At 59.0% G+C, this 17,218-nt stretch overlaps 1 protein-coding gene across 1 annotated transcript; it reads left to right on the forward strand.

Annotated features, from left to right (window-relative positions):
- The first annotated feature begins 952 nt into the window (after positions 1–952).
- Positions 953–17,218, forward strand: SELENON (selenoprotein N). Its single transcript, XM_057530877.1, has 12 exons — positions 953–1,169; positions 1,800–1,917; positions 5,075–5,208; positions 7,745–7,957; positions 8,174–8,298; positions 8,863–9,000; positions 10,711–10,792; positions 11,244–11,432; positions 11,815–11,920; positions 13,005–13,117; positions 13,211–13,312; positions 14,762–17,218. Exons 1-12 carry the CDS (start codon positions 987–989, stop codon positions 14,930–14,932), a joined length of 1,674 nt encoding a protein of 557 aa, XP_057386860.1. The 5' UTR covers positions 953–986; the 3' UTR covers positions 14,933–17,218.

The raw sequence follows: 17,218 nt of genomic DNA on the forward strand, positions 1-17,218 counted from the left end.
GCTGCCCTCTCGTGGGAATTGCAGGCAAAGCCATCCCCGGCCTCCTGGGGCCTTGATATAACGGAAGAGAGGCCCAGTGGAACCAAGGTTTCTGGGGACTTGAAAGAACTTCCTCAGACTCCACTCGCTCTATTCCCAAGGCCCTCCTCCAAGTGTTGTTCTCCGGAAAAAGCACTCCTGTGGCCAGGGCAGGTCCAGCAGGGGAGAGCGGGTAACTCACAGCCGGTCTTGCCTTGAGCCTGGGAACTACCACCCCTGCCAACCCGGGTATTTCGTCTTCACCACAACCCACAGAAGGGCCTCTGTTGAATCCTCCTTATAGGCGAGGAAACTTCGGCCCCGCGGGTGAGGGTTCAGGGCTGCACCACCTGTGTTGGCCTTAAACAGGTAGTTCCCATCCCTGAGGAACTGGCAGAGGTGGCCTTCCAGCCGGACCATGAAAGGAATAGGAAGGGTTGAACTTCGTAGCTTTTCTGTTTCTAGATGACTGAAGACCTTTTAGCAAGCAGGTGGGATAAGGGTGGAGAGTGGGGTGCCCGGCGGCCGCTGGAGGACGGCAGTGCCCTTCTCTGGCCTCCCTCACATCTGCCAAGAAAGGTGGACACAGGCCTGGCGGCCCCTGAGCCCCCTCCCAGGGAAAGCTTCGGCTGTGCGGGTCCTCCCCACCCCCGCCCAGCCCCTCCTCCCAGTCCTCGGCCTGGAAGTGCTCCCGGCTCCGCCAGGCAAGATGAGACGCGGAGGCCCGGTTTCGTTTTGGGAGACCAAGTACAAGAAGGAGGCACCGACTGGCAGGAAGGGGCCTGTGGAGCAGGAGCCCCGGCGCCCCCTTACGGACTCGTGCGCCCACTGAACCCGCTGTGCGCCGGACCCCGCGCCCCAGCCGGCCCCGCCCCGGCGCCCAGGCCCGCCCCAGGCCCCGCCCGCGCCCGCGCCGCCGCGGGTCAGCGTCCCCTGCCGCCCGTCCGGAGCCGCCGCGAGCCGCCGCCATGGGCCGGGCCCGGCCGGGCGAGCGCGAGCCGTCCAGTCCCGGCCCCGCCGCGCCGCCCGCGTCCCCGCCGCGCCGCGCCCGCGCCCTGGCGCTGCTCGGAGCGCTCCTCGCCGCCGCCGCCGCGGCCGCCGCCGCCCGGGCCTTCGCTCGCCACGCCGAGGCCCAGGCAGCCGCGCGGCAGGTCCGAGCCGGCGGGGAGGGCGCGGCGGCCGGGAGACTCGGGTGGGCCCGGGCAGCGGTGGGGCTCGCAGAGGGACCGGGCTCCGAGGGGCGGGTGGGGGCCGGAGGGCCGGGAGGGCGTCAGGGAAGGGATAGGACGGGGCTCCAGGGGTCGGGCAGACTTGGAAGGACTGATGGGGGAGGTGAGAGGACTGGCCCAGTGTGAGGCAGGAGCTGGGACAGGCTGCAGGGGGACAGTGCAGATGGGTGACTAGGACAGTGCAGACAAAGCAGAGAGCAAAGGTGGGACCCGAGCATCTGGACGGGCCGGGAGCGCTGGGACGGTGGGGAGGGGAAACCAGAGAGGACAATGGGTGGACCAAGAGGGTGACACGAGATGGGCGGGATGGGCCCAGATAGAAAGGGGGCACTTAGAGAGTGGACAGTGGATGAAGGCTCAGAGTGAAGCAGGGACCAGGAGGGATGGGAAGGGGGACTGGGGCTCTGGGGCGTGCAGAGGTGGCATTTGGACAGATGGGCTGGGAGATGGGCTGAGAGAACCAGGAAGATGTGGCGGGAGCAGCTCCCTCCACCCGTTTGGGATGCCAGTCAGGTGCACAGCTGCTCAGCCCAGCCACCTCCTCCCGAGCAGGACTCGGCGCTGAAAGCCCTGGGGACAGAAGGCCTCTTCCTCTTTTCCTCTCTGGACACTGACGGGGACATGTACCTCAGCCCCGAGGAGTTCAAGCCCATTGCTGAGAAGCTGACAGGTACCGGGAGAGGCTGGGGACTAGGCAGGAGGGAGCCGGGGCACCGCCCTCTACTTCTTGCTCTGTGTCTTCTGTGTCTGCTCTGAACAGAAGGGCTGCCTGGAGTAGGGGGAGGACGGTGCGTCCTGGCAGCCCTGGGGTCCTCCCAGCTCTGACATTTTCCGGCTGGTGGTTTGGGCAAGCTGCTTCAATATGGGCACCCACACATACTCGCACACCCAAGCCTGTTCTCCTCACGTGTGACTAAAACTAGTTAACATTCCCTGACCACCTTCTCAGGACCAGACATCACTTTAAGCACCTCCTGTGAGTCATCTCTTTAATCTTCACAGTGCCTGTGAGATGGACCTGTCCTGATCCTCTTGTGTATAGTTTAGGAGACGGAGGCGCAGGAAGGCTCTCCAGCTTGCCCAGGCTGGAAAGGTGCAGAGCCAGGATTAGGGGCCTCCTGCCTTCAGGTCCTGCGCCAGCTCATTTGAAGCTTAGAGAAAAATGTCTGCAAAGTGCCCACCATGCAGTAGATAGTCAGTAGACAGGAGCTATTACCATTACTGCTAAATATTAAACTCTGCTCGGGAGCTGTCAGATTCCTATCCCACCTTGTTACCCATTTTTGCCTGGTTGTAATCAGTGATTTTTATTGTAAAGATGAGGGGCTGAAGCATTCTAATGAATTATAAAATGCCTCTCTCACTGCTCCATCACCACCCTAACCTCTGTGTCCATATCTTGTGACGTTTCTTGAACTTATAATCTTGGGCATTTACTTGTTACCCAAGTTGCCTGGTGTAAGTAGGTCAATAGATGGGAAAGACTAGAAAGAGACACCAGCTGCTCTCAGGCCGGTAAGCGCCAAAGGACCGTGATGGGCTTTCTGTGTCTCAGGATGGGTCAGGTAGGTCAGCCACGTGCTGACCCGGTGGCCTTTGGTCACTGCCAGAGGAGGAGGGTCAGATGAATAATGCTAATTTGCTGGAGCGGATGTGTCAGTGCCTCCCAGGGGCAGTCAGTACTGTCATGAAAGCAGATGGGCAGATACACAGGTCAGCCCTGTGTGGATTTGCTTTGACTTCTTATTTTGCACATACTTCTCCGAGCAGCCACACAGCCACCTCCTTGTCCTTTTTTATGGCCAGAGAGCAAGAGTTCCCTCATAATGACATGTTGGCCAAGCTTGCTGGGCTTGGGGGTGCTTTTAATTTTTTCACACAAATCTTTTTCTCCATCAGGGGAAAAGAGTCTCTCCCTCAATTACCTCCTAGGCCACTGTGAGTGCAAAACTGGACCAAGTTTTTGGGAGGACAAAAAACAAAACAAAACCAGAAAAACACCAAATCTAAGCAGGAAATGGAGGCAAACAGTCCTCTCTAGTTGGTACAGTTATGTGTGTTTAATTTTCTGCTTTATACCTTAAAAGTTTTACAAGTTGTCAGTAGTGAGCAAATTTTACTTGTAAGTCAGGAAATAAAACTTTTTATTAAAAAACCAAAGAGCCATAAAATGCTGGGTATTATTATTCATAATTATCTATGATAACAGTTAAGTAATTGGATAAGCAAGCCAACCAGTAACGCTGCACATTCCCATTGTTCCCTTCCTCTGAGGTTTCCAGATTGCTGTTTTGAAATTTTGTTGCCCTGACTTACAAATGCAGAAGTAACCATGATTCTTTAGAACAGGGGTTTGCATCAGGAGCCACTGGGGAGCATTAATCGGGAGCACATTTTCCAGATTCTAGCCCCTGAAGACTCTGACTCAGTAGGTCTGAGGGGGGTTCTGGGCATCAGTAGTTTAAAAAGGCATCCTGGTGATTCTGATGATTCCTGGTTAAGAATGCACCCATTTTAATGCACCCATTCAGTCTGTCAGTCCGTCTGTCAACAAATGCCAGGTGTGGTCTCTACCAGCAAGAGAGCAGTCGTAACAGGACCCACCTGTGCTTCATTCCGTTATCTGTGTCGTGGGACCCCACCCTGCTGTTAGTCACTCCTTCTGCAGTAGCCGTCATGCCTCCCTTAAGCCTTCATCGTGACTCCCTCCACCCTTGAAAGACTATAGACTTGGCAGGTCTCTGAGCAGGAAGAGATCTGACGAATCAAGTTCAGCCACTAGCCAGTCCAGCCCCTCATACTGATGGGGAAATGGGCCACCCAGGAAACAGGGAGAAGCAGGTGTCCTCACTTCTGGACCAGTGCTCCTTCTGTGACACCAAAGATGACCTGATTCCACGTCCCCTGACCTCTCTGAGCAGCCTTTGCTTCTCCATGAGACCCTCATGACGGGACAGGCACAGTAGCATGGGCTCCATCTCTCATGTGGGAAAACCAGAGAGGATGAGTGATTTGCCCCAAATTGTCCAGGAAATGGAGCCAGCCTCACCCCGGAGCTGGGCTCAGGGAAGGGGGACAGTGAGAATGGCCTTTCTGCAGCCAGCCTGGCCTGGTGGAAAGAGCACACGTTAGAGTCAGAATTAGGTTTGAGCCCTAGCCCCGTGGATCCCCAACCATGAAACCACCGGTAATAGCAATACAGCTGACATTTATTACGGGTTTACTCTGTACCAGGTCTGGATTATCTCATTTAATCCTCATAACAAGCCACTGGGCCAACTGTCACACAAGCTGGTGAGGAGTGGGGCTAGGATTTGAACCCAGGTCGTCTGGTTCCTAAGCCTTTGAGGAAACTTTTGAGGTCTTAATGCCCCCGGAAGAGGGTTGTGGTTGATTATAGGTTTAGAGTAAAACAGGCCTGGGTTTGAATCCTGATTCACACACTACCTAGCTGTGTGTCCTTGGGGAAGTGACTTCACCTCTCTGAGCCCCCAGTTTCTCATTTGTAAAATGGAATTGATAATACTGCCTTCACAGGTTACTGTGAAACTAAAATGTGATATACATTGAAGAAAATGTGTGTGTGTGATATACCATGTGGTATACATCATATGTACGCATTATATATCATACATATACAATTTGTGTATGTTTCATAAACGATGTGATCTATATTGTTACTTTGTTGTTACCTGTTACAGCCCCACCCCCACCCCCATCCCTGCCAGGCCTGGCTCCCTTAATCACTGGCCAATGTGGACATCCTGAGAGAAGTGAGGCCCTGCCATCTAAGGCAGGACCCCTCTCCAGCGACCTGTATCTCACAGGGTCAACTCCTTCGGCCAGCTATGAGGAGGAGGATCTGCCCCCTGACCCCAGCGAGGAGACACTCACCATAGAAGCCCGATTCCAGCCTCTGCTGCCAGAGTCCATGACCAAGAGCAAAGATGGGTTCCTAGGGGTAAGTTGGGGCAGGAGTGGCAGGGGGTCCCCCACAGGCGGGACCAGAGACAGAGGGACCATCTGTGTGCACTCACCTCCTGAGAATGGGTCTGTGGTCTGCTCACCTTCCCTTCTTTCTGGCTTTCCTTCCTTCTTTTATCAGCACCCTCTGTGCACCCAGTGCGCCAGGCCCTGGCGGTCCAGAAGTGGGTGCGATGCTGTCCCTGCTGTCCGGGCACAGTCTGGTAGGGGAGGTAGGAGGGATAAGCATGAGCCTCTGACCCAGAGTGGGGGTCTGGATGGCTTCCTGGAGGGAATGACATTTGACAGTGACTGCAGGGGACGAGGGCTCAGCCCATTGTCAGTAGGGGTAGGAAAAGGATCCGGCTGGAGGAAACAGCAAGTGCACTAGAGACCGTGCTGATGCAGTCGCCTGGCTTGTAATCATTACTTTCTGGAAGTCAGTCTTTCCCCCCAGGCTGTGAGTTTCCTCAGGGCAAGGCCGGTGACTCACACATTTGTGCCTCCCCAGGCCCCTAGCACAGTGCCTGGAGCCTGACAGGTGCTCTGCTGAGGTTCAGCCCTGGCAACGGCTGTAGGGTGGGGATGACCCTGACAAGTGCCATCCTAACCAGCCCTGTGGTTAGGACCCGAGGCCCTGTGGACAGGGTCTCAATCCCTCCCAGGACCTAGGCATCCCCAGGCCCTGCCCGCCTTTCCCACTCTCTCCCCTGCGCTCTCCTCTCAGCTTTCCACTACTCCAGATGTCCGGGCTTTCTTCCAGCTGAGAGCCTTCTCATATGCTGGTCCCTCAGCCAGGAACAACTTTTTCTCTTTGCCTCACTCACAGCTACTCAGCTTTTACAGCTCAGCTGAACTGTCATTTCAGCAGGAGATGCCAGGCAGGCCACTGAGGGCAGAGAGAGGGGGTGGCTGGACCCAGGGCATGGGGGACACACGCAGGGGCATCCTGGTCCGTGGGACTGGAAGAGAAGTTGCCAGATGGCAAAGGGCCTCAGCTGCCTAACTTTGGCCTTCGTTCTGCAGCAGCAAAATACCATAGCAGATTTTGAAAGAGGAGAATTCTCTCATCAGATCTAGGCTCTCCAAACTGGCAGTTGGGGAGAAAAGGGAGGCAAGAAGACCAGTTCCCAGGAGGGAGGGGGAGACAGGTGGGGGGAGGCCATGGTGATGGAGAGGAAAGGCAGCCCGGGGGATGCTGGGAAAGGGAGAAAGGCAGGGTGTGGCTACTGATGGAAAGGGAGGGGGGGCAGTTGAGGTGACTCAGGCTTCTGGCTGGTGGCCAGGTGCATGGGGGCCCATTGCCCGATGGGGGTTGGAGGAGGGAAGCAGGTCTGGTAGGGAGGCTATGAGGTCAGTTTGGACTGTTGAAGTTGAGTTCCCTGAGAGATGTCCAGGGGGAGAGTCCAGTAAGATCTGGGTGGAGAAAGGTCTGGCATTGATGGACTGAAGTGATGTCTGAGCAGATGAGTCCCTCCTACAGGGCAGAGAGAACAGGGTGGGGCAGGTGCAGGGGGCCCACCTGCACTTACAGGGGAGATGGGTCCGGAGCAGCACCGCAGCCCTGTGTCCCTAGCTCAACCCCCTTTCACAGGCCGCTCCGCTAAGAGCTCGCCAGCCTGTGAGCAGGACCCAGCAGATGGGCAGGCTCTGCCTGGCCCTGCAAGCCAGCCCCGCTTTGAGAACTTGCCTGTGAAAGCCCTCTCCTCCCACCTCAGCTTCCCACTGAGCCCGGGTCCCATCACCAGGGAGGTCGAAGGTGGGGCAGCTTCCTGGTGGCTGAGCACCCTGAGGGGGGCCAGGCACTCACTGTCCTGGTGGCCACTGATGGTGGCCCAGAAGGGCAGGGAGGAGCTACTGAAGGTGGAGCTTTGACCAGGGGACTTGCATGCTCCAAGGTCCCGCCTCTGCTCCAGGCAGATGTGCAGAGAGGCCTGCAGAGCGTCTGACCCTCATTCTGTCCCGCCCTTCAGCTCATCAGACAGCAGTGGGGTGGGTTACTGATGAGGAAATGGTTCAGGGAAGGCCTTTGCCAGGGGTGCGCAGCCAGCGTGGCCCAGGCTCTGCAGAAAGCAAGGCCGGTGGACGGGGAGAGGAAGCCCAGGGCAGGGCGGGCCACCCGGGGTTGGTCTGCTGGCTTATGTACAAGAGGCAGGCAGGCCTGTGTGAGGCCCGGGACCTGGGCTTGGAGAGGGAGGGAAGAGGCCGTGAGAACCCCCCTCACAGAGCCCCCCGTTCCAGTCCTGGGTGGCCCCTCCAGCTGCCTCTGCTCCCCTGCCCTCGAGCGAGCTGTTCCGGCCTGGGCTGGACCCGAGGGGCCACAGGGGCACCACTTCTCTGGGCAAGGGGCCGGGGAAAGTGAGATGAGCCTCAGCTCTGGCAGGAGAGTGCCAGGCTCGTGGCCGTGAGCAGGCAGGAGCCTCCTGGGTCCCTCTGCTTCCTGGGCTTGTGGGTTGGCTCAGGGCTCGAGGAGACCTCTGCACACACCTGGGACGTTCTCAGTGCCCCATAGCTTCGACTTTCCTCTGCCCCAGGTCTCCCGCCTGGCCCTGTCCGGCCTCCGCAACTGGACGACCGCAGCCTCGCCAAGCGCGGTGTTTGCCGCCCGCCACTTCCGGCCCTTCCTTCCCCCTCGGGGCCACGCGGAGCTGGGCGAGCCCTGGTGGATCATCCCCAGTGAGCTGAACGTCTTCACCGGCTATCTGTCCAACAACCGCTTCTACCCACCACCCCCCAAGGGCAAGGAGGTGAGGGTAGTCCACGGCAAGCCCCGGGGCCCTGCCCCCCAGCCCCAGCACGGCCCCTCCCCATCGGCAACTGGACCCCCAGGGCCACGCCTACCCCACCTGCTCTCTGGCCTGCCTCTGGCCCCACCCCCACCTGGGCCCCAGGTCCAGAGCTGACCCTCACCCAGGGGAGCTGGGCCCAGCAAGCCAGCCCAGGTCCCACTGCCCTCCCCCCAGGTCATCATCCACCGGCTCCTGAGCATGTTCCACCCTCGGCCCTTCGTGAAGACCCGCTTTGCCCCTCAGGGGGCCGTCGCCTGCCTGACCGCCACCAGCGACTTCTACTACACCGTGATGTTCCGGTGAGGGGTCCTGGCAGCCCCATCCTTGCCTCCCACCTGGGCCTGGGACTCCAGGGAAGCACAGATGGGTTGAGCACCAGGAGGCGGGGCCTGACTCAAAGCCCCCAGCTCCACCACTTACCAGCCTGTGGTCCCGGGCAAGCAGCTTTGGCTCTCTGAGCCTCACTTTCCTCATTGTGCATCAGGGCGGTGGTGACTTCCTCCAGGAGGAAGAGAAAAGGTGTTGAATGTGCTTAGCATGGGGCTGTTGGCCGTGATTGTCATCCACACAGAAGGGGGTGCGTAAGAGCTGTGACACCAGGTCACACACACCGTGGAGGGCTCAGAGGAGGCTCGGGCAAGGCTTCCGGGGAAGGCAGCACATGAACTGGGCCCTGAAGGATGGGCAGCGCTTGGAGGGCGTCCCTTCTCCCTGCCCCACACACTTCTTCCTCCTGCGCCCAGCCCTCTGCCCCACACAACAGTCTGGCCAAGGGTTCCAGGCTTTGGGGCAGAAGTGAGAGGGGAGGTGGGCAGGCTCTACTCAGCAGGGAACCTGCTCCCAGCCGGACCCTTTCCCTCCAGCATCCACGCCGAGTTCCAGCTCAGCGAGCCGCCCGACTTCCCCTTCTGGTTCTCACCCGGCCAGTTCACGGGCCACATCATCCTCTCCAAAGACGCCACCCACGTCCGTGACTTCCGGCTCTTCGTGCCCAACCACAGGTGAGAGCCTTGGCCCCGGCCCCGTCATCCTGCTTCCGTTTGCCCCCCACCAGCTCCAGGAGCTCAGATGCAGGGGCCCGGAGGCCCCCTCAGTCTCTCCCCAGAGCTACTTCTCTTGGGAGGGGCCTAGAGCTGACCCAGGAGGAGGTAGCTTGAGGTGGGCTGAGGGAGGTCATTCCATCATCTGATAGGCGTGTCCCAGGCTCTGTGTGGGCCTGGCCTGCCAGCTCTGTGCTGGGACCCAACGCAGTGGCCAACAGCCCCTCCCTGAAGATGGAACTGCCCCCCCCCCACGCCATACTGCTGACAGACCTCCAACAGACCCGTAACCACAGCCTGCTCATGCCATCCTAGGCAAAGGCCAGCAGGTGGGGAGGGACCCGGCTGGTCAGGGTCCAGGAAGGCCTCCCAAAGGAAGGGACGTCTGTGCAGCGACCTGGGGGCTGAGGAGAGTTTAGCCAGGCAGAGGGAAGGGCACATACAAAGGCCTAAGAAGCAGGCCCTCCACGCCTGCAGTTGCTACCACAGACCCTGGGGGGCCAGGGGGCGGCTTCTGGGAGGGCTCAATGCCAGTCACCTGCCTGCTTGCCTGCCTGACCTGCTCAGGGGCAGCCTCTTGTCAGGGAGGCAGGGGACGCAGAAAGTCTTTACAGATTCCTGACCCCCAGCCCCAGCACGGCCCCTCCCCATCGGCAACTGAACCCCCAGGGCCACGCCTACCCCACCTGCTCTCTGGCCTGCCTCTGGCCCCACGCCCTCCTGGGCCCGTGATAGCACGCAGCCGCTTAGTGAGCCTGCGTGACTCTGTGCAGGGACAAGACCTGGGCTGAGAGATGAGGGGCCCAGAGCGAAGTCTCAGCCGTGGCACCCGTGGGCTCCGTGGCTGTGGGCAAGGCCCTGGACCCCTCCAGGCCTCAGTTTCCTCATCTGCTAGATGGGAGGCTGGCTCCTGGGCAGGAGTGAGGGGGTCATTAGGACAGCCCGGGAAGAGACAGTTGCCCCCAGGACCAGGAGCGGTTTCCTCTCAGTCCCCCGAGGGAGGGAGCATCCTGGGCCACGGGGAAAACGAGGAGGAAGGACGAGCTCTCCTCCTCCTTCCTCGCTCATCAGGCAAACACCTGTGCTGCAGGGGCTCAGCCCAGGGTTGGAGGTGGGGTCCTGGACTGAATGAAACAGAAGGAGGGGGCAAGTGCTCCTGGGCCTGTGTCTCAGGCCTAGACCACGGGACCGCTGACCGGCTCTGAGGGCACCCAGCTCACCCTGACTGCTTCATCTGCCCAAGGTGGTTGGTTGTCTGTCCTGGGGCTCCCCCATGTGGCAGATCTGCAGGTTGCACATGCTCAGGCCAGACTTCCCGGTGGGGCGGGGGGGAGGCACTGATGAGCGCTGCCTCAAAGAGTCATGGATCGTGGACAGTGCATGACCCATGGGTATGGAAGCCCTTCATGAACTGTAAAGGGCTGGGCCAGTGGAGGGTGGCATGGTCGCAGTGCCTTCCGAAGAGGCACCCTGGGGAAAGGAAAGGGCCCAGGCTCTGCCGTCAGAACTCTAGTGGCTCTGAGACCTTGGGTCCACCCTGCCAAGTCTCAGCATCCTCATCTATAAAATAGGGTCAGCTGCATGCTTTCATTTAGATAATGTCTGATGTCTGGTTAATGGGCCTTGATGACGGTGGTGTTCTGCCCTGGCCACCCTCTCACCTGTCCCCAGGTCTCTGAATGTGGACATGGAGTGGCTGTACGGGGCCAGCGAGAGCAGCAACATGGAGGTGGACATCGGCTACATACCCCAGGTGAGCGCACCTGGGTAGGGTGGTCCCTACCCAGGTAGGAAGGTGGGGCTCGGCCGCAGGGCCCTGCCACAGGGCCTCTCAGCCTGGCTGCAAGGAGGCCCAGCTGGCTAGGAGCCTTGGGGCAGTGAAGGACAGAGCTCCTGCAGGCTGAAGCCACTGTCCCCAAAGCAGGATCCTAGGAAACCACCTGTTCTTCCTAGCCAGCGTCTGCCATGGGCCCTCAGATGGCTTCACACTGGCTGGACACTGGCTCTGTCCTGCACTCACTGCACAGCCTTGCTTGACCAGGCCCTGCCCTTCCCTGGGCCTGTCTCCCCTCCTCTGCAGTGAGGGGCAGATCTGCAGAGGTGCACCTCTGCAAATCTTTGAGGGTCTCTCGGGGCCCCTGGAGGACTCGGGCCCCTCGCTGAGACGTCCCTCAGTGACCATCCCTCACTGACCTCCGGCCCAGATGGAGCTGGAGGCCACGGGCCCCTCAGTGCCCTCTGTGATCCTGGACGAGGATGGCAACATGATCGACAGCCGCCTGCCCTCGGGGGAGCCCCTCCAGTTTGTGTTTGAGGAGATCACGTGGCAGCAGGAGCTGAGCTGGGAGGAGGCCGCCCGGCGCCTGGAGGTGGCCATGTACCCCTTCAAGAAGGTGAGGCCAGACGGGGGTAAGGGGCGGGGTTGGGATCCCTGGGGCTGGGTCCGGAGCTGTGGGAGCAGCAGGTGGGCACTGGGCGTGGGATGCCATGCAGGGCTTGCTGCTGAGGCTGCCTCCCTGTGGGGCCCAGCCTGGGCCAGGGAGCCTCCCCTTTGCCCTTTAGAACTTGGAGGAGGTACCCCCTGGCTCAGCATCACCCCTTCACACAGACACACAGACACACGCACACAAACACACACACTGCAAACATACGTGCATATGTACACACACACGTATATACACTACAGACACACACTACATGCACATCACACACTCAGCCCCTGAATGGGACCCTGGCAGCACACAGTAGCTTCTCTCTGTTTCGACTTGGCCCCAGGTCACCTACCTGCCGTTCACCGAGGCCTTTGAGCAAGCCAAGGCCGAGAACAAGCTGGTGCACTCAGTCCTGCTGTGGGGGGCCCTGGACGACCAGTCCTGCTGAGGTGAGGGAGACCCTTGCAGTCTGAGGGGAGAAAGGGGGGCAGACTTCATACCTTGTGGGTACAGGAGGCCCTGAGACCAATGGGACTCTCCTGTCGCAGTATGAGGGACTCAGGGATGACATGGGGCAGGGTGTGGGGTGACGGCTCGCAGGGTTCTGTGCTAAGCCCAGAGGAAGCTGCTGGACACAATAGAAAGAGCCCAGCTCAGCCATTTTCAGCCTGGAGACCTTGGCCAAGTGACTCCTTCCCTGAGCCTCAGTTTTCTCAGCAGTAAGAGGGTAACATACTTACCTCCCAGAGTTGTGAAAACAGACGTGAAAGTGCCTGTGCTTGCACACGAGTGAGAGAAGGTAGTGCCAGAGCCTGGGCTGCATTCACTTATTCAGAAAATTCAACGAAGACCCGCTGGTGCAAAGTTCTTTGGGTGCCTGACACTGGGTACAAAGATGAGCAAACAATGGCCCTGCCCACATCCAGCCAATCGACAAACATCCTGGGCACCTCCTGTGCCAAGCCATAGGCTAGGCGTTGGGCATCTTGCACTGAGGAAGTCAGAATCAGCCCCAGTCCTCAGGGAGCACACAGTGTGTGCAGAAGGCAGACAGTGAATGAACAAGTACAAGCGTGGTGAATTTACACAAGGCATGGTCCAGAGTGGCACGAGAGTGTGTAACGGGGTGGCAGGGTCAGGGAAGGCTTCTTTAGAGAAAGTGACATATAAGCTGAGACTTTGAAGGATGAGGAGGATGAGTTTGCCAAGAGACAGGGGAAGTGTTTTAGGTAGAAGAATTGTCTGTGCAAAGGCCCTGGGACAGAGTTTAGTGAATTTAAGAAGCTGTCACTGTCTAGAAGCCCCTGGGCCAGGTAGGCCCCCAGCCAAGTCTCAGCCCAGGATGCCAGTATGTTATTGATGTTAGTTACAGCTGCCATTTATTCCGCACCTCCTCTGTGGTAGATTCTTTGAATCTGTTATTTCACCTGGGTGCACTGACCGTTCTACAGTTTATGAGGTTTACTGCTGATAGAAAACCCAGTGAGACATGCAGGGTGCCTCACCGACCTGGCCTTGCCTCTCCCGGAACAGGTTCAGGGCGGACTCTCCGGGAAACTGTCCTGGAAAGTTCGCCCATCCTCGCCCTCCTCAACGAGAGCTTCATCAGCACCTGGTCCCTAGTGAAGGAGCTGGAGGACCTGCAGGTGAGTGGCAGGTGGGCGGGAAGAGCCCCATGGGCGCCCCTGGGACAGTGCTGGGAGCCGAGGTGTCAGGAGCGTGCCCAACTGTCCCCATAGAACAACCAGGAGAACCCATCCCACAAGAAGCTGGCCAGCCTGCACCTGGAGAAGTACAGCTTCCCCGTGGAGATGATGATCTGCCTGCCCAATGGTACCGTGGTAGGTCCCCCACCACTCATCCCCAGCCCCGGGCCAGGCACCATGGGGCAGGGGAAGCGGCAAACAAGGGGCACGGCTTACAGACCTCATCAGGCTCCAGGTCTGGCTCTACCACTTCCTGGCTGGTGTCTTAGCCAGTCCGAGCCTCAGTTATCCCCTGATGTCCCCTCAGCCTGCCTCGTGCAGGTGTCGGGACACTCCCTCAGAAAGGGAACCTCAGCAGCACTTTGGGGACCTGGCAGCAGTGGGCATGGTCTAGCAGCAGAGTGGACAGGAACGTGACCTGAAAGAGAAGGCTCAGACCATTGTGGCCAGTCCTGGGATGGAAGGGAGGGAGGGACAGGCCTCACGACAGGCAGAGAGGACCTGGGGACGCCCCAGGCTGAGCCAGTCTTCAAGACCCTATCTCTCCCTAAGGGCCCCTTACACAGCACTCTCATCGTCACGTTGGGTTCTCACGGGAGCTTTGGGGATAGATGAGCACGAATGCCGATCTCACAAACAAGGAAACTGAGGCTCAGAAAGGTTCAGAGACTTGGCAAAAGCTGCATAATTAAGAAGTATAGCTGCCGGGAATTCCCTGCAGTCCAGTGGTTAAGACTTGGCGCTTTCACTGCTGTGGGCCTGGGTTCAGTCCCTGGTGGGGGAATTAAGATTCCACAAGCCGTGCAGCGCAGCCAGAAAAAAAAAAGAAATACAGCTGACTTTCAAAACAGGCGCCTGCCTGTGAGCCTCAGCGTCACCTGCTCTTCTGAGCAGAGCTGCCCCTTATCCTTTAAGTCCCAGGGGATGGTTAGTGTGGGACTGAGGGATGGAAGCAGGTGGGGAGCAGCACAGGAGCAAGAGCTGGGACTGGCCTGGAATGGGGGCGTCCAGTGAGGGCTTGGTGGCGAGGAGGAGGGTGCCAGGCAAGGGCCTTCTGTCTGGAGTTCAGAAGAGGAAAGGCCCGGGGGAGCCAGCCAGCTCGCACCCGTCCACAGGCGCCCACTGTGGTGGACTCGGCCCAGCCAGGGCCCGGGCTGGCGAAGCTGGGCGGACAGGACTCTGCCTGGGCTGCGGGTGGCCCGTGCTCTCCCGCTCGCTCGATTTGTTTGTTCGTTTACCGGACACCTGCCCTTAAGGTGCCCACTACCTGGAGCGGGAGGCAGATGGGGACACAGGCGTGTGGGCATTTCGACAGAAGTGAGTGCGGAGTTCAGGGCTTCTGGGAACAGAGGAGAGAGGTCATGGGTCGCGGAGGCAGGGGAGGGAAAGGTGATGCCGGAAGGTGTTAGGTTTCACCTGGTGGGCGAGGTGTGGAGCCCTGGAGTCAGAGGGCCCTGTGAGCAGAGGAGGAGGGGGAACGGGTTGCCCCTGCTGTCCGCCATCTGCCTCAGCGAGAACAGTTGAGGCTGCGGGGGCACTGAGCCCGGCTGGGCCCCCGCCCTCCTCACCCCACCCTTCTCCCAGGTCCACCACATCAACGCCAACTACTTCTTGGACATCACCTCTGTGAAGCCTGAGGACATCGAGAACAATGTCTTCAGCTTCTCATCCACCTTTGAAGACCCGTCCACAGCCACCTACCTGCAGTTCCTGAAGGAGGGCCTCCGGCGCGGCCTGCCCCTCCTCCAGGCCTAGTGCGCCTGCTGGGCAGCGAGAAGCCCGCTGGACGGGGAGCTGGACAGGCCCCTCTGCCCCGGAGCCAGAGCAGCCCTCGCACATTTCACCTTCCACCTCTCAGGCTGCCCGTGGGGTCTGCGGCCATCCGAGCTTTGCCTCAGTGAAGGGGGGGACAGGGGGTCCTTGGCTGACCAGGTGGATGAACCTCGAGCTCCAGCTGCCACCATCAACCTTTTACTACCTACCTGGCTCCGGAAGCTGCTTGGGACCCCAGAAGAGGGCCCGGGGTCATCTCCCTGGACCTCACTCACTCAGGCACATAGTCCCGGCCCTTGCAGGGCAAGTAGTAGGGAAGAGTGGGTGCTAGGAAGACAGGGCCACCCCTCTCTCCTTACCTTCACCCCCTCCCAAAAGAAACATCAAGAAGCCCTGGCCTGAGGGTGTGGGCAGGCTGCCAGGGAAGCACTCCTGTTTGTCCGGAGCCTTCTTCCTCGCATAGCCCTGGCTGCCCTCCTGTGCTTGGTGTCCCCAGTGGAGTCAGTCTCAGCTGGAGACAGCCTTCTGGAAGCTCTGGGTAGAACCCTCCTTCAGAAGCGGAAATCGTACTGTACCCCTGCTGCTCCCCAGACCACTCAATCCAACCTAACGATAGGACCCCGCAACCTATTTCAGGATTTACTGGAAGCCAGCTCTCTAGGGAGGTTTACTACGAAGTAAGCTTCTGCCCTTGGCAAGGAGTCCGCTGAGGCCCAGGGCCATGGCACCCCTACCGCCTGCCCCAGCACAGGCCACAGCGGGGCTGCTGGAGCCAGTGTCCCTGTAACACCTCCTGCCCCTCAGACCTCAGCTCCACAGAAGTGTAACCCAGTCAAAGAACACAGCGTCCCCCAGTGCTGGCACTGTCCCAGCCATCAGGCAGCCCCACCAGCCTGTCCACCGCTGGGTGGCCACTGACTCTCCTTGGCCACTCTCAGGGCCTTGGTCCACATCCTGAGCCACTGACCACGGCCAGTCTCTTTTTTATACACGCAAGAAAAGTGTTTTTATGTGAACTTTCTCACAGTTTATATGTATTTTTGATAGCCCCGGCACTGAGGAGAAAGGAGGGGGCAGTGGTACCCCCCAGCAGCTGCCCCGTGATGGCTGGATCTGAAAGCCTAGGTGGATCCAGCTTGATGTCTTAGCAGTTGCTCCTGTGGGAAGAAACACCCCTCTCTTCCTTCTCCTCTTCCAACTGTTTAAAAATAGTCCTCAGAGGGTCAGTATACCCCCTACTCTATCCTTGTCCTCCGCTCAGGCCCATGAGGGGCCCTTGGGCTTTCATAAAGCCCCCTCCACCGCCCATCCCTGCCCTCATTTATGCCCCCTCCGCCACCCCACAGGGGGGCTCCCTTGTGACCTGGAAGAGGAAGGAAGGCAAACATTTCCTCAGATGCACTCCCAGCCCTCCCACCTGCCACTGGAGTTTCCACACTGAGTCTTCCTCACAGACTGTCGTGTTCTCAGTGTTGTATCAAGTATCGTAATAATGACCAGTTACCAAGAGCTTTCTCTACCTAAGGCACTTTGTTAAAATCACATGCATTTCCTCATTTAATCCTCACAGCAGGTGTGAGGCGGATAGTAATCATTCCCATTTTGCAGATGAAGGAATTGGGTCTCAGGAAAGTGAAGTGACTTGCCCAAGGTCACTCAGTGGTAGGGTTGAGATTCAGCCTGTGTCTTGATGTTGGAGTGTTTTGTCTTGCACTACACACGCCACCCCGCAGCCCACCCCCTCTCTCCCCTGCCTGTTTTCAGTGAGGTGAGAAAGCCTTTCAAACCAAAATGTCTTATTCCCCTCCGTTCTCCAGAGCAAATGAGGTGTGAGCCAACAAGCTCAGCCCAGTTCTTTGTGTCCCTTCTGCAAGGCAGTGCTTCCATGCCGCTTACAGGGAGGGAGGGCGGGCCCCGAGCCTGTCTCAGTGCTTCCAGGCATGGGTGGCAGTAGCCTGTCCCATGAGCCACCCAGTGTCAGCAGAGGCTCAGCCTTCCCACCCAGCCGGGTCTTCCCCTCACGCTGGTCTGGGAAGGCCGGCGCCGTGATGAGCGACCCGTACCCCGTGAAAGGTAAAGCTTGCTTGGGCTTTCTGCATCCTCACCTGATGCCTCTGCCTGACCCCCCACCATGAGCCTTGAGGCTCATGGTGGGGGAGGGCCCCAGCTGCCCTCTTTTGTCACCCCTCTGCCTCTTCCCTGCCCTGTCCCCAATGTGTCCTATAATAAAATTGGAGATTAGGGTAGTTCTAAGTGCCTTTCCTTTGA

Source organism: Balaenoptera acutorostrata, chromosome 1, assembly GCF_949987535.1.
Source record: "Balaenoptera acutorostrata chromosome 1, mBalAcu1.1, whole genome shotgun sequence".
Lineage (NCBI taxonomy): Eukaryota > Metazoa > Chordata > Mammalia > Artiodactyla > Balaenopteridae > Balaenoptera > Balaenoptera acutorostrata.